Below are 23,636 nucleotides of genomic sequence, written 5' to 3' on the forward strand. Positions count from 1 at the left end.
AGAAAATGAAGCAAAGAATATTTTGTTTTCTACCTTTTCAAGATTCATGTTATTCTAAAGGAAAAGCACAAACATGAAACAACTTGCTTGGCCAAGTAATACTTAGAATTCAAGATTCCTGTAATGAGCTTCTTGTTTATCCTGTTGCATTGCTTCTGTGAAAAAACTGTCAGCTGAAATTTATCCTGCAGAGAGGTTTAACTAAAGCTTTTTAGGGATTTTTTTTGTGTTTTCTCTGGATTTCTGAAGAGCAGATAGATGATGTAAGGAATCAGGGAAGTATAAAGAGGTACTATGAATACCTGCCTTTTCCTTTTCATCAACCCTCCTATTCCTACATTACTGGGTCTCCGTCTGTCACAAGAGGACCTGGAAGCTATCTTTGCCATTTCCAGAAGGGTCAATATAATTATATTTTATTTAACCATATAGATATACACTTGATCTCCTTACACAATAACAAACATTAATGCATTTGTAATTCAGTCATTTGAGAAATCAGAATTCTCTAAGACTTTTTTCCTACTAGATTTAATGACTCTATGCTCACAATTCTTAAATAAGTAGTCAATCATAGCCAAATAAACTGAAAAACAGATTTACTGCATTGCTATGAAAGCCTTTAAAATGTGTCACTAATTGGTCTCTGCGCATACATGTTGCAAAATGCAGATAATCCCTAGAAATGTTCAAAGCCTAAGGCCCTTATGCAGTTCTCATTCAGGTTAATGGCAAACTACCATGAGCTCCAGGGCTTACTGTTGACTTAAAAATAGTGCTGAAATGTTCTATTATGAAACAGACAACTTAAGTTGCTAGCTGTTTTCTTTGAAAAGTACCATTCATTTACTTTCAGTTATGACCTATAACTGAAAAATAAAAGCAAAATAGTGATAAGAAGATCACAGGAAAACTGCTTAAGAGTTTTCACTGGTCTATACAAGGAATTATAGACTACAAGTCATTTACACCTAAATGTGACTTTATAGATAAAGCAATCTGAACAAACACTGATAGAACACACTGACTTATTTATTGCTTTGTGTTTGTTGTATGTATTTAGTGCACAGCATTCATCTGCTCCTACATTTCCAATGCTATAAACACAGCGTTCTTAATAAAAGGCTATAGTTGCTTAGTGGCAGCTCTGTATAGGGTGTTCTTTGTGTACTCAGATCCCAATTCAATTAAAAAAAAAATAAAGTGGGAAAAGAATAGGAGAGAGTATTACACACAGACCCCAAGGCAGTTCTTGTGAAAGCCAATCCTTGTACAATACTTAAGCCTCTGTTTCTAGTACACTAAACACAGCTGACTTCAAAAATCAAACGATAATGCTGTTAAACTTTTTCAGTGAATAATTGCCGATGCCTGAATATTTACTTTAGGGGGGAAAGATGTAAGTGTTGCATTAAAGTTTGCAAGTTAAAATTTGACAGGTTAAAGAAAAAATTCTGTAATGCCCCAAGAAGTAGAATATTTGCAGAACTTATACTCTTGAGTAAAACCCAATCCTTTATGTTCATCTAGCACCATATAGTGGGGAAGAGAGAAGGGCCAGACTAATACAATTTGCAGAAACTACTGGCTTGCTTTTATGTAAAAACTCTACCCCGTAAATAGCTTAATAATTTACATTTTAACCTATTACAGCTAATCTTATATTGTCAAAGAGCTGCATGCAACTTTTTCGACAGTTGATGATTCTAACAATCTGAAGGTAAAACTAAATTGTTTCAAATTAAACAGACAAAAATTAAGATGTTCTCACAATGCCCCCACCTTGGCTTTTTTTTTCCTGTTGCTTAGATGGATTGTCTATGTTCCCATACAGAGGATTCAAATCATACAGCTATTCTCCAAATTCTGTTATTTACCAGGAAATATTTTGAAAAAAATATTCAGGAAGTAGTTTTGCATAAGGAAGCATTAATAGGGAAAAACAAGCTCATAATTATATAGACTACATATAAAAATGAATTATGCGCTAAAAATAAGTTAGGGAAATATATGCATTACCTACTTAAACTGTAAAATGTTATTCATATTTAGGCTTATAAACACAAGGGTTGGGAACTACTGAGTTCTTTTGGCTAAAGCCCAATATTGGCCTTATTTCAGTTTAATTGGAAGAGGATCTTGAATTCATCTTCTCCATGAGATATCAGGAACCTGGATTTCTGTTTGTACCAAAGGTTAATAAGAAATGTGTCTGCAAAAGTCAAACAGCATTAAATACCAAAAACTGATTATTATTCTGCAGGAGTTGTTCTGTCATTCATAATCTCTCCATGCTCCAACCTTCCACAGCTAATCTTTAATGGATGACATGCAAGAAAGAAAAATAACATCTAAAAAGGGACTCTAAAGTGAGCTTTGAAGAAATGGAAAATACATCTGTGCTGGAAGTTATTGCCACCCAAAGTTTATTACTGGCAAGATTACTTACTTCCTCTTACTTTATGGGATATTAAATCAAACTTTAAGCTAATAGCCACTTGGATATTTGTTTTCATTTCTGCTATTAAAACCATTGCATATGCATTATTTTTCAAGTTAATTCAGGAAACACTAAATAACGCTCATGAATAATTTCCACACCATATTCAAGAATTTCAAAATATCACAAATGTCAATTCTCCACATTTTAGTACAAACTGACCTGACAACAAGAACTTAATTACTGGTATATTGCTGTAGTTTCCATGAGATTGGAAGGTACATAACAGGTACAACTGCATTAGAAGTATTACTTTACCTTCTTTTTTTTGCTGTATTTTCTGTCATTTCCCTGGCATTTCAGAAAGTATATGCTGAATGTTGATACATTTTTCAAGCATTAAAGGTGGTGTGCAGCACCTGATAGACTTAGCAGACTGGAGACAATCCAGTTCTGCCAGCTGAGTTGACTCTGATTTGAAAAGTATTCAATTTTGATAACATTGCCATCAGATATTGTTTTTTTTTTTAAAAAAAAAAAAACAAACAAGCAAGCAAATAAAGAAAGAAGCAAACAAAATAGCCCCTATTACAGGAAGACTTGCTGCAACAGAAATTCTGTAACAGATATAATCAGAAATATTTCTGATTATATTTTCCTTCAAAAATTATTCTTAATCCCTGTATAAAGCAGTGTGATAGCAACACAAAGATCCCAAGAGACAAGGCTCTGCTGTCAACTATGGTATATCTTGTTATGGTAATGGTGGAGGTAACTCAGAAGTTCAGGGCTTTGACATTTTTCTAAGTCTAGAGAGGGTACACCATTATGCTCTACTACTGTCACTTATACACAACAAGCTCTTTCCTCTAAAAATTCCAATATACACCGTGTATAATTCTTGTTAGGCAAAAACAAAGTCATTTATTATGTCTGTCCAAAGTGAGATCTGTTCTCTCTGCTGGCTCTCTCTTTTAAAGTAAAAACTTGACTCCTTTGCATCTCGATCCTTAAGTTCCAGTCTGTCCTCAGAGGACGTGTGCTCCTTATTCCTTTCCCCTCCCACAGAGGGCACTCATTCCCTTTTCTGTTCAACATATGAAAATTCTGCAGTCCTGTTCCTCACATCCAATTCACATTTGATGTTCCTCTTTCTTTTTCCTTTACATTATCCTAGTCTCAGTTCTTCTATGAAGTGCTCTCCCCTTGATTTTTCCTGTGTTGCCTTCTCTCTTTTTCTTCTCTCGTAGTGAAACTAACTGTAGTTTCTGACATTGCCTTATATGAGAGGAAACCTAACAGAAGAATAGTGCACAAACAGTAGTAACCTGTGGCAACTAAGACCACCAGAAACAATAGTATCTAACAGTTGAGAAACTGCAATCAGAACTGTGAATTTCCTCATGAACTGTGAACTCCAGGATAGAAAAAATAAAAAATAAAAATCTTCTGAAAATAAGCCATTTATTGCACATAGTAAACATTCTCTTCTACCTTTACTCTTTACTTTTTTTTTTTTTTTATTCTCTCACAACCATTTCACAAATTTACACTTTTCCTCTTCACATCTTTATCTGAAGAAAGTAAAAAGCACAAAATGACAAGCTTTGGGTTATTTGTTTCTGAAGAGTTCTGCAGTTTAATTTCAAAATGGCCTTTGTCTTCAGCTTTCCTGTTCTTGCCACACAGCTTGCTTAGGTAAAACCCATCAATTAGAGGGTTCCATTTAAAAATAGAATTGTAATATTCCTCAAAGTAGATAACATTTTATGGTGTACCTTTCTGATGTTTTTTACAATATAATTTTGTGGAGTCATTTTCTTATCATAAAGTCAGTACAAAGTAATAATAAAAATGCAAACACCCATATTTACAGGCTTCACTCTACCATGTGTTATACACTGCAGTAATTAAACATTAACTAGTAACATGAAATCACAGCAGCATGTGTTCTCCTTTCCTCAAAGGACTTAATACACGGGGAAAAAGTTTCTCCTGAAACACGCTGAGTCTTCTTTATTAGGTTATGTCTGTCCATTACAATCCTCCCCAAGGCTTTTTATGAGAGACACACATAGACCTCCACAAATTCTGTTTGGTTCAAATCATTCCAGATTTCAAAACATTTATCCAAACTTGGTAAGATTCTTAGAACACCAAAATAGGAAGCAAAAAGCCATAAGATGTTAACAAGGCTTCCTTTTTTTTTTTTTTTTCTCAAGTGTAAGGAGCCTCTTACCTTCACTCCCAGCATTTAAAGAATTTTATACTTCCTGAACTCATAAAAGAAGCAAAAAAGGTATCTTTTTAAAGGCCATCCTAACTATGCACTTCAGCTCTCATTAAAATTTGGCTTACTCTTGTTTTTTAATTGGAATAACTATGTTAATTATTCTATCCATATTCACGTCATACTGTTTCGGAGGGGATATCATACTCAGGACATAATTAGAAAGTTTAAACAGTAATGCAAGAGAAAACAATTTACTAACAAATATTTCAACTGTATCCATAACAAGGAAACTAAATAGCATTTTGACACACATTTCATATTTCTTTCCAAGTTTTAATGAGCAATGAACACCTATATCAAATAGAATATTTCTGTGTTATAGGTATAGAGGTAAAACACTCTGCAAATATCCAAGAACAAATACAAAACTTGGAATTCAATCCAAACAATTTGCATTAGTATTCAGTTGCTGGATACAACTATGATATGTTGTTCAGACTTTTTTTGTCTTCTGAAAATATAGAAAACAGTTTATATAAGATGAAATAAGAGTAAAATTATGCCTGTATTTCACTTAAACTTGTTTCCTAATATCTAGTTTCTCCTTTCCCATCCTCCATCACAGAAAATTTAGCAATTCTCTTCAACTTATAATATACACAGAATTCCTGTATTCTCAGGATAATAAACGCCTGTATTCCCAGGAGTTTCATGTTTAAAGTCAGCCATATGATTTTTTCAGCCACGGAGTTTATTTTCAGCTCCATTTTCTTGAAGATAGTTACTCCTTACTCCAATACCAATATTTTTGGGGCAGGTATTAGTACTCACTATCAATATTATGTGAATTGTCTGTGGTTGTTTCGGTTTGGCCCTGGCAGGCACCTAAGTACCACAAGGATATAATTTTACCTATCCTACACTTCATTTACGAACAAATGATATGATTAATCTATAATACTACTCCTATAAATTTTCTTGAAACTTATGGAGCAAAACCTCAGGATATTTTTCATCCACATCCATACTATACACACTATCACTTTTCAATAATAATAAAAATACTCAACTTCACCACTTTAGAAATTTCTGCAACTGCAGAATACAAATTGTTTCCATTCTTGTGTGTCTATCCAAAGAACACTTAACAATATAAGCATGTATTCACTTTCAACTGTAAACTTAAATACCTTACATTTTGGCAATTTGCATAAACGTCATTCACTGAAGACATACCATCATCAGACAAAAATTCATTAACTACCACAAGAACGGATTTTTCAAAAGTGCAGGTCTATAGCTGAGGTGAATGTGCGACTATCTTCATACACTGGGAGAGGGGTAGTATTGCTCTGAACGAGCTAAAACAATAAGTGGTATTTGAACTGCTGGTTGAAAGGTAGAAGCACTGGTAATCATTATTTCCCCTTGTTTGTTCAGGACCTTCCAACAAAACAAACAACCTTTTTGTGATTGGATTGACATGGTGTTAACAATGCATTTAATGCCCAAATCAGTATGAATACAGGTAAAGCTCCTGCTAATACCAGTACCAGGATGTTAAAGCCACCTATTTTCTAAGCAACTCTAAACAGCCACACACACACAAAAAAGTCAAATCTTCCCTCCTTTAGCAAATAAAGCTAACATTCACTAGGCCACGTCATATAGCAACCGCAGGTACTGTAAGAGCCATACAGCCATCTGTTAAATGCTTGCCTACCATACCTGCAATCTTTTCTGCAATCTTAGCTTCTGTAGCTCTCTCTTGCAGTTCTAAGTCCAGTTTTATTGTCTTCAGCTCCTTGTCCTTTTCAGACAGCTTATCCTGAAGCTGAACAGAACAAGTGGACAGTAAGATTCTTATTTCTCAGAAACAGTCAACCAGCATAACAAAATTTTAAACAACAGTTCTCTTACCACCAAAATACAAACACTAGGCAATACCACAGAAATTTATCTATTTAAAGGACAAATGCTTTTTTTTTTTTCTTTCATCAATTGCCCTATCTTGCTCTCTGAAACAAGCAGCAATGTGCATGCCATTACTTTTATTTTGGACTCCCCTCTTCAGATATCACTAACTATGCTTTTTCTTGCTAAGGAAGTTCAAAGTTACATGGAATATAATGCAGATGGTGTCTGCATTAGTAGCCTTTTTCTTACCAAGATTACTGACATCACTGATGTCTGAAGAGCCTGTGGTGTAAATGCGTCATTTTCCATGCACATCACCAGACAGAAAACCTACACTCTTTCACATGCCAGGATCTGTCTTTTAATTGGGAATTCACTTAGCCTGTTTTTAGACAGAGCTGAGCTTGCCATCACATATTCAATGACATTTCACAGAACTGCGGAACTGTTGAGGCTGCCAGTGACCTCTGGAGGTCAGCTGGACATCTTGAGCATTCCCCAATGCTTAAGCATGGCCACCTACAGGATGTTGCCCAGGACCACATCTAGGCAGCTTTTGAAGATCTCCAGGGAGACTTCACCACCTCTTTGGGCAACCTGTGCCAGTGCTCAGTAACCTGCACCATAAAGAAGTGCTTCCTGCTGTTCAAAGGGAACCTCTGATGTTCCAATTTGTGCCCACTGCCTCTTGTCCTAACACTGGGCATCAATTCACGGAAAGAGATTTTTCAGATTTTTCAGATTTTTTACAGATTTTTCAGTTTTCTGTCAATAACACATGCAACTGCTGCTAACAGTAGAAACAATGCAGCGTGCAAGTAGGATGGAATTTTCCCCCCCTTAACATAGAAATATCAGGGCGTGTTCATTATATAGACCTCATGTACAGAAGCATGAGCTCCAGTTTCTGTTCATGAAACACTGGCTTTGGTTTTGGTCCTTTTTTGTATTCAACAGCTGAAAAATTTGTCATGAAATGCTTGAGCCATCTCAGATCTGGGATGGTATGTTTAATGAAAGAGACCAGGTGTATTCTAGAAAGTAAGTTTCAAACTTTATCAAAGTTTCATCATTTGAACCATGCTATTACATTAGAAAAGCTACAATTCTGTCTTCATTATATCAAAGCACAAGAGAAACAAGGCTGTAGCAGAAGCAAAACATACTCAAATGACATTCATAATATACACTGGCTCTTCTGGTAAAAAGCCAACGTCAGTACCAAGTGTTATTTCAGCATCAAAAACTGTCAAATTTCTGAGAGGAAAAAATTAAGATTACTCTGCAAAAAACAGAAGGCTAATCAAGTTAACCAAAGGAATCATTGAGAAGACGTGCCACTTTCAGTAGAATACATGATGATGACTACAATATCTTAAAATGGCAGATGTGAGGAAAAACATACATACTTTCATTTCTAGTATGATGCTAAACTAAATGTACATATAAATAAAAAATGCATAGATAAAAATACATATAAATACAAAATAGAATGCAAAGGAAATGGAAAGTAGATATCAAAACTTGGGATTAAGGTAGGTATTGTGATTTAAATGAATAGAGGTTTTACAAGGCACATGTGGCAAAGTATGGACCAAATATAATTGGGAAGGAACTACAATACAGAAATTAACTATGTTAACTCTAATGACAGAACTCTGATTTTAAAAAAAAAAGAAATAGAAAAAGTTTAAGATGTTAAATTTGTAAGAACCTGCACACCATGACTTTACGTAGTGAATTGACTCACTGTTTCCCATATTTAATCTCAGCTCACCATGTTTTCGGGATCAGGCCTCAAAGCAGTTTACTGTTTCTTACAAGCAATATGCAAGTATTAGAACAATAGTTTTTTGTCTCCTAGCAAGCATTTCAGAACATCTCTCAAGATTTTGTTGACCTCCAAGTATTAATGGGTTTTACCTCTTCCACCATGCTATGAAAATACTACACTGAAGTAAAATGGATCTTCTGTCAAAATATATGAACAATGTAGAATTTGGTGAAGAATTACTATTGTTTTTGTGTTGGCTTACAAGAATTCCTGATTTGGATAACTTTGTAACATGAGCAGGATTCCAGCCATTACTACTAATTATTCTGTTGTAATAGTTCCATGCATAATAAATATGTTTCATACGTGAACCCTAATCCACAAGCTTTTTCAAGCCAACAAAAACTTTTCCATTAACTTCAGTGTTTTTTTATCCATGATGCAGGAACCTATGTCACTGATTAAAAAGGTCAAAGGGCAGCATGAAAGATTCTTTAATTCCAGAGATGCAGTTGTTAAACAGATACTAAGAATCCAAAATGACTAGAAAGCTATTGATTGGTGTACTTAAATAACAAAACTAAATTAGGAACAGTTTAAAATATATGTCTTGTAAGACAACCATAAAAGAGCAACTTCTGTGATCTGAATATCTCAATTTTTACCTTTTTGTTTTTGGCCCTTAGAGTGTCCAATTCTTTTAGGAGGAATGCAGTTTCTGTCTTCCCACCTACATCTGTGCCATCCTTCCATGAGGATATAAATTCAGGGAGCATCCTCTTACCCTTTTCTTCTATAGTGCTGTTTTTAGGAGGAAAAAAAAAGTGAGAAAAGTAATGCAAAGAACACTTCCCTCACCCCCCAAAATATGCAGAAATAAATTAACAGCATTTGTTAACTACTGCAAATATATTAAGTAGCAGTAACAGGAATGTCTTTCTGTCACTTCTTAAATCTGTTACTCTAAAAGAAAACCTGTAAATATGGAAATATTAAGCAAATATACTACAGTGCTAAGGCATAAAACAGATGAATATAAATTGGGTATGAAGCCTATAAACAGAAAATGCTTACAGGGAGCAAATATTAAAACCTGGGGCTTAAACATGGAACAACAAAGCAATGAAATATTTAGGGATCAAATCGATGCTCAGATTAAAAGAATCAAAATTCTTCAGGAGGATGGACAATTCCACATGAAGTAAAGTGAGAATATCCAGAAGACAGGACCTAGAAGTTTGTATTGCAGAAAACTGTAAAATGATGGTGTTACTATAAATATTGTATTTGATGGCAGGAATTCTATACTGTATACCCACAGAGTTTTAAGATTATTTAGCCATAGACAGGGGGAAATGAGAAAAGATTCAATTAGCTATTTTTCTAAGAAGGAAGGATGGATTTAACTATTACAGCCTTGTAACAATGATCTTTCTATCAATGGATAGGGCTCACTGTTGTGCTGGCAACAAATATGAAAGCCCAAACTAACAATAAAATGATTTTTTCACTCTCAGCTTAAAATGCAAGCTTCAGAAGCAGCAATACAAACATGGCCACAAAAATTCTGTCTCAAGACTTTAATAAAACACCCTGGCTATCCTTTGATAATCACAGGTAACCCAGATCTCACTTCCAGGATGGGAGCAAAATAAATAGATTCATGGATTAGAAAGGGCTATCAGTCATAAGAAGTAGCCACAGAAAAATGGTACCTTCTGAACTTCCATTTCAATGTATAAATTACTTTCTTTATACTACTTGCATGTGTAATTCACATCCTAGAAAGAAAAGCTACCTGCTATTCCAAAGAGTCATCCACTTAGGTAAACATTTGTTTGTACTCAGCTACCCCCTTCTTCACCTGCTTCCATCTGACTTCTTATTCGCATGATTCTTTAAGAAAGAACTTAAGATCTGTACTCTGCACATAACCTATGATGCAACTCAAAGCACTTCATATATAGGCAGTATGGTAATTCACATGTAACTAAATGCTTAGGATACTATACTATAATTTAAGTGGGACGGAAGGGTACATAAGCTGCTTATCTTCACTTTCAAGATTCTATTTCATCTTTGCTCTGTCTAATGAATTTCATTTTCACTTACTATTATTTTGGACTGTGAATGATAAACAACTCTGGAGACTATTGGCCAGTCATTTTAAACATTGAGCTTTTTCTTTGTGTGCATTTTCCATGTTCAGGATATGCTTCCTATGAACAACTATGAATATACTTCATCATCTTTCAGTTCCTCCTTCATTTTTTTCTTCCTATTGTGTAACAGAAAACTTGATAAATCACTTTGCTGGTGTACTAAGACCATCACCTATAATGCAAATCAACACTGACTCAACATTTCCTGGGTCTGTTTGTATGAAGTTATTTTCTCATCATATATTCTAATTGCAAACTATTTGGGGAAGGATAGATTTTGTGCAGTTTATACAGTCTCTATCACAACAAGGTCTTGGTCTATAGCTTTGGAATCCTACATGCAGATAAGATGGTTCAACATGCTAACTGATGTGGGAAGCTAATCTCAATGTTCAAGCCCAGCCTGCTTGCCAGTGTGACACTGTTGAGGGTAGGAACAACAGACTTTGGCTGACACTATGCTGGGCTTTACTTAAGCACTCAAACATATTTGGCTTTTACAGCTGGATACATTGTTCAAACAGCACATCCCAGGCTTCAATTAAAAAACTAACAAACAAAAAAACCAACAATGCAGATGGAAAAGTACTATGGACTAATTTTGGTGCATTGGGTCTCCATTGGATCATACTGAAGATAACAAAAACAGATGTAGAATCTTTGTCAGACAGGTGAAGAGCTAGAGTAGACCTCTCAAAAACAGGTCACACAACTCTGCAGCCTTGATCTCATTTTCAAAAGCAACTTGGTAACATTGTTAAGACTTGAGCTTCAGACTGCCTATCACTCAAGACTGATAACATTCCACAGTCAGTAGGTACCTGCATATATTACATCACATACTGCATGAGTGTTTATGTTTCTTAAGATTGCTATACAGGGCCACAGCTCAGTACAGAAGTCAATGACAGAATAAAATCTTCAGACTTTGTATTACACTCTTCAACCATATTTGCCCTTCCCCAGATTCCTGCCACAGACTCTCTACGAAGTATTCAATACAGCTCCACGTCTTTGCTCTTTCAACTTCACCTGGATTTCAACCTGATTTATTCCTGCTTCCTAGCTTATACCACCAACTTACTCATCATGCTTTGGGTACACTGGACTTATGGTCTAGATTTTAGATCACCTTTTCTAATTCTGTTCAATATGCATTTTTAAAATTCTCTGAAGTGATCACAGTTAATTGAAATATCTACAGTGTGCTTCATAAGCCATTGCCATGATCACATTTTGCATCTGTGCTGGAGAAGACACTGGCGAAATGCTGCATTCCAGGTTAACCACAGTTATATCAACTATCCACTAGTACACCATGTTTATACAAACTGTGATTTCCTAGTCTAAGTAAAAAGAAGACATACTGATTCTCAGCTAAGAATTAAACTTCCCTATTTTTATCCAAAAATCATAGATACATTATCTATATTATGAATATAGAAAAATATATTTAGGGATTTGTTTTTACCTTAATTCTCCAGGACTGGAATTACAATCACCACACATATTTGGGGGTCCTTTTCTTTGACTGGTTATTACCAAATCTGAAAGTTTCAATGCTTCAGCTTCTGCCTGGATGAAAAATTCTGTTTTTTTTGAGGAATTCTGATGAAGTTGAAATTCTGCACAGAAGTCTTCTCTTTTCTGTTCCAAGATGCGTATTTCTAATTGGAAATAGAAGTGAACATATTTTTTCATTTGGAAAAAAAAAGTACAAATTTAGCAGAAGGGAGAAAGAACTTTAGTTTCCCATTCACAGCTTCCTCATTCCACTAAGGAACATGTGCTGTACTCCTTCAAGCACTGATGTAGGAGTTAAGATCTATTTACTGGATTTTTCTCATGCAAACCTGAAAAATTCTTCATCATTTCCGAAACACTCTTCCCCTTCAATGACTGTTTAATGTAACACTGACCCTTGCAAATCATCTACCTATCTTTTGTAAAAATCATTTCTACCCTGGATAGATGTGATGAATTTCTGCTCTAAACAGGTACATTTTCAGCTTGTGAACTGGAGTCTCACTTGCTCTGAGGTCATTTTCAAATCCCGTTTGGTTACAAGAACAGTATTAGCAAGCTGTAATTAGCAACAAAAAAGTCCCATTGTTCATTCCTGGAAAGGATGAGCTAGAGGCTCGTACAACTAAAGAACTTGGAGAATGCAAAGCACAAATTGTGTCAAATGGAAGAATGATCTGATTATAATGTTGAGTGTGATAGGTAGTTTTCCTAAGCCTGGCCAGTAGATATATTTAGGACACATTTCTGATATCAAGGTATTTAAATGGAAGAAGGATCTACATGACAAGAATATGCTTTCATAAAGCAAGAACAAGTAACTTTTAATTATAGAACTATATTAAAAATGACAAGGAAGAAGCCTAAAAAAGCTGAAAATTGAAAAAAAAAGTGCACATTTTTCACAGGTTGAGAACACACAGTGGAGCTTTTGCTTATTTAACAAAGTTAGCATTTCCAAACATTTCCGATAAATTATACTTTATATATTCTTTGATCCAACTTATTACTGCCTCCTCAGAAATAGTAAGAACCATCTATGCACTAGCAATCTTCTACAAATAGCCTGAAAATACACATTAATCAGTGTCAAGGTGTCATGCTGCATATAAAAAAGAAAAGCACAGAAGCATGTCTGTAAAATCTGTTGACTTCCTGAAAGAAAGAATAGCACAAACAATGGCACAGGCACAAAGAGATGGCTTCTTGTGGCTTGACTGAAGTTGGTTTAAAAAGTTCGTATGCAAAGCTGTGCATTACTATCTTGTGGAAACGTTCTTGTGCTCATGGCTGATCTATATTCTCTTTATCTACCTCAGTATAAGTCCTCTTGAGTCTACTCTCACCATTCCTCTAAACTATAACCACTGGTTTTCATACTAGAAGAACAACAGTCAACAGTGCAGCAGAATCTTTGTTTCTGAGTAGTAATAAACATGAGGGAACCATAACTTGATAAAACATTCATTAATAAGTATAACCTAACACTGCATCCAGTATCGTGCTTCCAGTACTGTGACTGAAACACGTTGCTCAAATCAGATCCTTTCACAGCTAATGCAGAAATTGAACATAGCCACCTGGATTCTGAGCGAATGTTCACTGGCTCAAAATCCTGCAGGTTTGTGAGCAGAGATTCCTTTAAAGACCTGCTGCATTTTAAAACTAGATTTAACCTCTTGATACTCCTTGCAGTATATAGCATGGATGATCTCTAAAAGAACAAGCACTAAAAAATCGTTGTTTATACTCTAAGAACCTTCCCCAGCTTGGGAATAGCAACATACACGGCTAACTTCTGAATCCTTTCTAGTTATTACTATCTGAAAATCAGCCTAGTTTGAATTTTAATACTTGCAAAGCCTTTTATAGGGAGGCATACACCTGGTTGAGATGTGTTTCCCATTTGATCTATATTATAAAGAACTGCCAGTCAAATAAATCATCCTGTCCACTCCTCCTGTTTAAGACACAGTCATCTGTGTGTGCATATATACATATACATACATATATATACACACATATAAAAAATGTTGCAAATTATTCTCTCACGTGCTGAAGGGGAAGCACAATGCTTCACTTGCCTTAACAACTTTTTCTCCCCTTCTCCTTTGGCCATCAACATTTTCTATAAGCCACATACATTTGAAGTGCCTCGGGTAAAGTGTGTTACATTCCCTGGAGGAATTCAAGCACAATATATCTGTTGCAACAACCAGCGACTGTACTGCCATGAAATTGCTCCTAGTTTAGGCATTACTCTCCTTTCACCAACAGCACATGGAAGAGTTGAAGAAAAAACTTCTTGCTCCGTAATGCTAAAAACATTAGATGACGTTATGTACCACATTTACACTGTTAACATAAGAGTAATTAACTATTTTTTTTTTCTTTTCACATTTTGTGTTTTTCTAATTTGCTACTTTTAGTGCCAGGACTTTAAAAAGAGTCCACAGAATCATTGCAGTTGGAGGGACTACTGGAGATCACCTGGTCCAACGCCCCCTGCTCCAGCAGGACCACCCAGAGCAGACTGCCCAAAACTATCTCCAGGCAGCTTTTGAAGACTTCCAAGGAGGGAGACTCCACAACCTCTCTGGGCAATCTGTTTCAGTGTTTGATCACCTTTATAGTAAAAATAAAACCAAAACCTCTTCCCTTGTATTCAGATGGAAATTCCATCTGTTTTTATTTGTACTTGTTTCCTCTTGTCCTGTTAATGGGCATTACCAAGAAGAATCTGGCCACTTCTTCATTCCCTTCTATCAAGTATTTACATATACTGATAAGATCCCTCATCCCCCCTGCCCCGAGACTTCCCTTCTGCAAGCTCAGTCTCAGCTCTCTTGGCCTCAAAAGGAAAAATATCCACTGCTCTCTCCTCAGAGGCTGTCACCTCATTCTAGAAGGTTACCAAGTTGATTAAGCATGAGTTCACCTAAGTAAATTCATTTTCACTACTCCCAGTTGCCACCTTGTCCTTCATGTGCCTGGAAATGGCTTCCAGGATTAGTTTGTTCCATCACCTTCACGGGGACTGAGGTGTCGCCAACTGGTCTGTTGTTCCCAGCATCATCCTTCTTACCCTTTTTGGAGACACGAGTGACATTTGCTTTCCTCATCGCTAGGCACCTCTCCCAGTCACCAAGATCCTTCAAAGACAATTGACAGTGGCCTCACAATGACATTAGCCAGTGTGATCAGCACTTATGGGTGCATCCAGTAAGGCCCCTAAGGACTTACTGTTACTTAACCTGATTTTCCTCAACCAAGGCTGTCTTCCTTACTCCAGACTTTCCCCTGGTCTCAAGGGGGTGGGACTCCTGAAGGTAGATCTTACCAGTAAAGACTGAGGTGAAGACGACATTGAGTAACGTGGCCATTTTCTATGTCCTTTGTCACCACAGTCCCTGCTGCATTTAAGCAGTGGGCCAACATTTTCCCCCCTCATCCTTTTGTTCGTTAGATACCTGTAGAATCCTTTCTTGCTTCTCCTCATGTCCATTGCAAGGTTCAACTCTAGGTGGGCTTTGGCTTTCCAAATCCCATACCTGCACAATCAGACAGCATCTCTATATTCTTCTTGGGCCACCTGCCCCTGCTTCCACATTTTGTATGCTTTTTTATTATGTCTGAGTTTAGGCAGGAGCTCCTTGCTTACCCATACAGGTGTCTGACCACCTTTGTTTGATTTTCTGCTTGCCAGGATAGAGCATTCTTGAGCTTGGAGTAGGTGATCCTTAAATACCAACCATCTCTCTTAGATCCCTCTTCTCTCTAAGACTGTATCCTATGTGATTCTTCCAAGCAGATCTCAGAGGATGATCTACTCTCCTGAAGCCCACGGCTGAGGTCCTGTTTTTTGCCTTGCTCTCTCCTCTTCATATATAGAATTGCCATTCAATAGCAACTGCAGCCAAAGCTGCCTCCCGCTTCAACACCCACAGCCCGTTCTTCCTTGTTTCTAAGTATGAGGTCCAGCAGAACACCTCTCTTTGTTGGCTCCTCAATCATTTGCATCTGACAGTTGTCATCAAAGGACTTCAGAACCCCCCCTCAATCACTTGTGTCCTGCTATGATCGGCCTTCCAGCAGATTATCAGCATCATTGCAGTCCCCCATGAGGACCTGTGAACATGAGGCTTCTTCCACTGGTCCGCATGATGATGTAAACACCTGCAGATGAACTCCTGGTTGAATCCCTAGGCCTATAAAGATTGTAAAGGAAACCAGCTGAAAATAAAAGAATTTATCATGGGACTATACCTGTTTTGGCATTTATTACTGCTAATGCTGCTTCTTTAAGCAACTTACATTTGCTGCACACCTCTTCATCCAAACTCAATTCCCTCAAGGACAGGGGTAAGACTGAGAAGAAGTATTACAGCAAGCCTGTAAGTGGTATTCCTGGAAATGAGTGGCATTCCTGGAAACATTAGATGAAACACAGAAGCTCTGTTTTTCCCCCTGCTGGCTTTGTAAAAGAGAGGAGGACAGCAGCCTCATCCCCTCTGAATTAAAAGCACTCTGCCCAAGGGCATTAAGGTTAGAGGGTTTTTTGCTTGGTTAATAGAGCTGCAATTCTTTTATTAATTATTATTTTTTTAATTTTGTCAACATGCTAAATCTGTCAGGAGAATGCTTTGGGGAAGATGTTGTGAACAGTCAGATCAACGGGCATAGTAATTCTTTTATTTTTAAAAACACTTCTCCATGATCTACAGCGCACTGTTCCCCACCACATGTAATTTAGACCTTGATACGATAGATTCTAGTCTTCCTTTTAAACCAAGTAGCAATGCACTTCAGTGCTTTTCTTCATGCCTCCTGCAAATTGTATTGTGCACTAATTACCAATGCTGCAGAGACACACTGGGGAGTAAGTAGCATTTGCAATAATCAGGCTGCACAAGGAACATCAGAGAAAGCATACAATAGCCTTGCAAGCTTTGGAAAAAATGCTGTAGTTTTCATTAAGTGGTATCACCACCATTGATTTTGGTTCTTGAGTGTACTAAACAACTTATTTTCCATACAGAATTGAACAACTTCAGAAGCCCAGATTAATATTTCACTACAGGGAGAAGCTGATCTTCTGTTTTATGTATTTATCTCAAATGAATACCTCATTCACATTGAGGGAAAGAAAGGCAAATGTTAGGAAGAAGGAATAAAGACACTAGAATTAAAGCTGGGAATTGATTGTGATGGAAGTAGGGGGAAGATAATGCTGTCATGGCTTGAAATAGTAAAGCTAGGACAGAATTCAATGCTGCTAAGCTGGGAGTGGTTAAAAAAGTCAAGTAAAAACATTAAACCTAACACAATTTGAAGGCAGCCACTATTTCTCAGAGCTTTTTCCTCAGAAAAGGGGGATTGGCACTAAGAGAGGTGAAAGTAGAACATTAGTGGATCCTGTAGTATGGAAACTGACAATATGGAAAGAAGCATTGAAGATGTAAGTGCACAGAAGGCAGAGATTCACCCGCAAGGCTAAGAAAGCAGTAGCCTCCCTTGTGCACCACGCACCACATTCAGCAGTCCCATCATCCAGCTGAAGCTGGGTGGGCACTTCCTTTCCCCTGTCTGCACTCTTTAACATCCCACCAGCCAAAATGCTGTGGTCAGCTCAGAGGTTTGCAGGGGGGGATCTCTGAGAAATAACAATAAAGGAAAAATCAGGAACAACAACAAGAACTGAACATGCACACAGTAGTGCAAAATACATGGTTGGCTACAAATCTGCCTGTAGTTGATTATGGGGACACTGGAAGCCTTGTGGGTGCTCCAATCCAGCTTCACTTGCTACCTGTAGCTTCCAAGTATTTGTTTGAAGTCGGTCTGTAGCACAGACAAAGCATGTTCTTGTCTACCTGCAAAAGACTGAATGAATGAACCCCTAGAGGGATGGGAGTAAGAGCCAGAGTAGCAAAACGAGTACAACCAGGAAGGAGGAGAATGAGCCATACACATTTTGGGAGAAAAAGCAAAGCTGACTGCAAATAAGGTAGCTTACTCTTTCTACATGATACTGTCAGATTAAAAACATTTGAAAAAAATGCAGAAAAAACCATGGTGCTGCATTTGAGGAACTGACTACAACCTCAGTGACTAACCTCCCCTAAAATTCAGTGGTTAACAAACTAATTAATTGTTAACCTGTAGTTTTTCTTCTCAGTATAAACCACAATGCAGCTTTGATCTGTTTTGTTTTTGCTTTTGTACAATAACAAAAACTGAATTTCAGGTACCATAAGAGAATAGTAATTTACCAATGAAAACAATCAAAGTAAAGAGCCACCCCAACCCTATACCAAAATAACCTATTCCCACTGGAAAGCAAGGACACAGTAAAGTTTAAAAATATTTCTTACCCCTACCTACCTACAAACCAAGCATCTACCTCAACCTCCTGCAATAACTGTCAAGTGTGTCAGATCTCCACTCAAGAGCTTCACCTTCTTTTTATTTTTGCTAGACTAGATGGTCTTCTTTATTAACCTTCCAGTTATCTAGAGATTTTGTGCATTAATAATATCACAAATTTCTGAAAAGGTGATTTTTGTTGGATGCATGTATGACAATGCACACATACTTGTGAATGTTTTAACAAGCTGTTCAGACAGCACTAGACAGTTGCTGCATTAACAAAAACCAATCTCTAATTGCTTCATGTGAAAAATGGATTATGGAATTGTCTTAAATTCATAATATCTAATGCCATTTGACTTGAATTCTTAGATAAAAATACATATAAATAAATATAAATTCTACATTAACATCAAACTGAAAATTTGAACCTGGTAACTACCAACTTTTCAAGCTATGACAATTAAATTAGTACTATGGCTGAATATTCCTTCATGAACTGAAAATGACAACTCAGCCTTTCTGCCAAAGACAAACATCCATTCACTTGGCTGTATAACTACTGCAACTTCTACCAAACACAGTGTCTGTGAAAAGCTCAGATGACTCAACAGTTCACCCCATACTGAATGATTAAAAGGCATAAATCCTGAAAAGGAGTGGGAAACACAAAATTAAAGGATTTTATAGGCATAAATATGCAAAGAAAGAAAATGAAGCTGGTGGAAGAAATCTAATCCTGCTCCTTGGCATAAGTAGAAAGATAGGAGTTGGTTTAGGATTTATGCATTTTCAGAGCTTCCTCTTTCATTCCTATTGAAGTTGACACAGACACAACATACATGATTTACATGCATATCTCAAAGAGTATTCTATTATTTTTAACTTTTTGCTCAATATTTTAACTTTTCCACAATCTGCAAGCAAATTTTCAGAATTAATCCCATGGAAAGATGCTGTACTTATTTTCAAGAAGAAAGTAATTCCTGTTTCTGGAAAACAATTACAAGAGCTCAGTACAAAAAGTACAAGGTCAAGATGTGTTTTCTCCAAAGCAAACAAAAGTGCAGCTTTACTCACCTTTGGTTTTACTACAGATTTACTTATGTTAGCAGTCACTTAGCCCCCTTCAATGCAGTGTAGTCTACTGAGAACCAATAACTTGCAACTAACAGCAAGCAGTTATCCTTTTATGACACACTTTTCCTAGTGTTTAAAGAAAACTGGGCAAATTATAAGGTGATTATTCAGTAAGATTCAAAGTGTCTCACTTGTGTTGCAAGACAGAAATACAGTCACAGGAACCTAATAACACATGAAGACTGAAATCCAAATAGTTCTGTAATACAAAGCTAATACTTTTTATTTTTCAGTGCTCTGCCTCCTAGCCAAAATGTCACATATGAAAAGTGCCAAGGGCTTGGCACTTATGAAGAGGAAATCACCATATAGATGCATTGTACACTCAGTGCCCCAACAATCATAACTCTTGGCTATGCAGAGAGCACCATGGCTCAAGTGAAAAGGATGAGGCAACTCTTAGTGAGACAGAATATGTCCTCTTATTTTACAAAACAAATGACAGAAACTCGTCAAAATGAATGTTGAAAACAACATTTTCTGGACACTCTCAAGGTATTTTGCAAAGGATACATAAGCACCATGATAGTCATTTTAAAGTGAGCAAGATTGATGCACACAGTGATTAATGAAGTAATGGACTAAGGTCATTGAACAAGCCATGGCAGAAATAAAGCTGCGGAAGTCCAAGGCATCATTCCATGCTGGATCTTGGAGGACATGCTACCTCATTGGCAGCCCTTCTTGTTCCTTTCTCCTCCTCAGAGACCTGGAATTCTTTTTCTCCTCTGTCAGAGGGGCTTAAGGCAGCCTGAATACTACAAAATGCAATTAATTTCAAATGGACTCCAAGAAAAAAAAAAAATCACTTTTACTTATGAATGATAAAGTAGTGTTTGTATAACCAAAAGATTAAGAGGAATTTAAAATAGCTAGGTTGGTATCCTTCCGCACTCCTTTATGACAATGATCTTCATTCACATGACAGACTGTAGTATTTCTACATTAGAAGACAGATGTGCAGTGTACAGTATATACAAACTTCTTGTAATTCCAATAGTAGTCAGAAGAAATTATTTTTTTTACATTGACTATGGTTTTAATACAGAAAACTTTTGAACAATTAAAACTGTTTTAGAAGTCAGTCAGATTAACAAAACAATGCAATTCAAATGCTCGATCATTGGCTACAGTTAAACATTTACGAAGTCCAAAATCACAGTCAAGAAACCCAATGTATTCTTATTGGAACTTTATTGAAAAAGGTCTCCGCAAATGAAGTAAAAATAACCTACGTTATATTTTGTCTTAGCTTGCTCTAATGACGCATACACACACAAAAAAAAGGCCTGAAAATACCTTTTTGTCAACTAAAATACAGACAAAACTCAGAAGCTTAATGGTTCCTTTTTTAATTCCTGAAAGGAATCTAAAGAGAACAGTGAATTCATTCTGTGTTAGCAATTTAAGCGGGGGTACATCTGTGTTACTTTGAATGCTTCTTTATTCACCTGTACTTGTGTGGAACCCTGGCAACACCCCTCATAAAGAAATAAATTGAGAGGGAGATTAAGAACAGTTGGAGTTATTCTGGCAAAGGCAATTTTTACAATTCTCCGAGGATTCTGATTATTTTAGTAATGATGTTTCCCTCATCTGTCTCTTACCAAGTCTTTTGCTCTCCTATTTTGCATCTAAAAAGCAATTGTGTACAAACTGGTGAATATTTAAAATAGAAAAATGCTTCTAAGTCCTTAAAATATGTGACCAATCATTATTTGGGTAGTCACTGCAGTTAATCGTGATGCATTTATTAATGTGTAAATATCACACATTTCCTTTGGCATTCCACTCTCCGTTTGCAACTCATTAACATATTATTATTTTAAAATATTAGTCTCTGAGAAGACACCAGATTTTCACTGGATTGGTCTCACACTTGAAAAAGCATTTTTATATTCTGAATGCATCAAAATAGCAGAATCTCTAGGCAGATACTAAGTGGGATTCACTGAAACACAATGTTAGTTCTAATGGATGGATGATTGTGTTTGGTCTTTTGAAACTTTGAAGTATAGGTAAGTCTTGATCACACAAATTAATAAATCCTAAAGCTGGAGTTAACAATAACCATTACACCCAAATTCTGCAGCTTAGCCCAGCCAATTTTTCAAAAGGTCAGGTTGTGAACTGGAGAAGATCAGGGAGGTCCACCGCATAGCTTTGTTGCCAGGCATCTCTCGTCTGGATTGTTGCAGGCATTTATTAGTATTCGTCAGCAGACTCAACAAAGCAAACAAGAAATTCAAGCACGAATAATAAAATGAAATGCTGCTATATAACCCTTTGTCATTCAGCAAATATGGGACTTTTTAGCTACATTGTTCCTAAACCTGGGTTACTACTTTAATTTTTCTCCACAGTGCTGGCTGAATGAGTATGCATGTGTGTTAAATGCAGAGCTCCCTTAACAACTGCAGGACTGCCATTTAATCTGTTGGTAGATGGACCATTTCCTGTGGGAACTCTAGCTATGATTTCCAGATCCACCAAATAAATCTCAGATTAAGATTCCAAATGAAACCTGCCTTTGGCAGATAAAAAATGTCAAGATGGATATAAACAGTAAAATTATAAATTATCTAGGTGTTGCACGATGACTTGATGTGCGTTTTTTGTTTACACTTTCCCCGATATCACAACTATACAAGGCATTCATCAAATGTCACACTTTCATAATATTGGAGGCATCATTAAAACTGTTTGGCTAAGGACCTTGAAGTGTTTAAGCAGTAGCTCAAAAGTATATTTGTGCAAAGTAGAAGAATAAATTTACATATCAGCAGCAGCTCATAAGGGATGGGTAAATATTCTGTTTATCTCTCATTGTAATTCAGGTTAGTTTAAATACAGGGTTTCAGGATATCATTACGGCCTATATGGAGTTATTACATAATTTCCAAACATAGTGTCTGCTAGAGTTTTTACTAAGCATGCTGTGTTTATGTTTCCTAAAACAGCTAAAAACAAAGTAAACCTTTCTATCCCATTTTTCTTTTGCTATTGTGATCCCAGACAATTGCTTTTCACATATAACGCCTTCCATTATCTAAATCTTAATGATCCAGAACTCCCTTTTATCTAGGCAGGGTCATGTTTCCTGATGCCCATTAATTATAGTGAAAATTCTCTTATCCAAATGTACTCAACCTCCCCTACCACAAACAAACAACTAAGGCTTTGCTGAATTTAGTGTTCTAAACAAAATCCCAGAAAACTACAGCTTTAGGATTAGTTAAGAAAAAAATACTGTAATTTCAGGTGTCCGACTTAAGAGAAAGGTCACTCTGCATAAAGTATCAGGAAGACACCTCACCCACATACCCTTTACTCCAAGTAAAAGCTCTACTAAAGATGTAGGTGAACTCTCAGATGAGAGTCTCCAGTGCATTCCCTGGAGAACCAGGGCATGTTTTTTTTTAAATGAAATCCTTTGTTACGTCTTAACTCTGAATTTAAGCTTCATTCTAGCTGTTGTTAAAATACAAGCACCAAAGGTTTATAAAGAAGAAAATAACCAAAATTCTGTACTTTTGCTAGGTCTTCTGAAGGTCCTTCTGGAGCACCACATAACAATCACTGTGGGAATAAGCACTGCTCCTTCCTGGAGCACGTTTCAAGACATTCTGAATTTAGCTGCACTCAAACTTTAAAGACCTAAATGATTCAGTATGCACTCTCCCCGTCTTTAGCGCTTGCAGGACTCAGCATAGATCAGGTACTACACATTTTCGGTGTATTGTAAAGGGTCTAACAAAATCACAACACCCTAATGAGTCAGGCAGATACCTGAGACTTAATTGTGCTTCTCATGAGGAATGTTTCTCCATGCAGACTGGCCACAAATGCATTGTAGTTAACCATTCAAAATGTATAAGAAATGGAAGTGGGTGCAAAAAGGAGACATGAGAATTTATACAAGTGAAAGGATGATTATATGTACAGGAAAGATCAGATAGCATTTGATGATTTTTCAGTTGTTGTTAGCTCCTGAGTCATGGCACACTACTCCCCTTCCTCCACGCAAGGTGTTTTCTTATCTTTCATTCTTAACTGTTGTTCAACATGAATATTTAT

The 23,636-nt window shown here is 36.6% G+C and overlaps 1 protein-coding gene across 7 annotated transcripts in view; it reads right to left on the reverse strand.

Annotated features, from left to right (window-relative positions):
* MIPOL1 (mirror-image polydactyly 1) overlaps positions 1 to 23,636 on the reverse strand; it is a 194,842-nt gene that overhangs the window by 132,612 nt on the left and 38,594 nt on the right. For all 7 annotated transcript variants that reach the window (XM_040558627.1, XM_040558625.1, XM_040558628.1 and 4 more), the window contains 3 exons: positions 11,998 to 12,193; positions 9,030 to 9,165; positions 6,402 to 6,507 (listed from right to left, as the gene is read on the reverse strand). In XM_040558627.1, coding sequence (XP_040414561.1) covers positions 6,402 to 6,507; positions 9,030 to 9,165; positions 11,998 to 12,193 — 438 coding nt within the window. The remainder of the gene's footprint in view (positions 1 to 6,401; positions 6,508 to 9,029; positions 9,166 to 11,997; positions 12,194 to 23,636) is intronic.

The sequence above is a fragment of the Cygnus olor genome, chromosome 5 (assembly GCF_009769625.2).
Source record: "Cygnus olor isolate bCygOlo1 chromosome 5, bCygOlo1.pri.v2, whole genome shotgun sequence".
NCBI lineage: Eukaryota > Metazoa > Chordata > Aves > Anseriformes > Anatidae > Cygnus > Cygnus olor.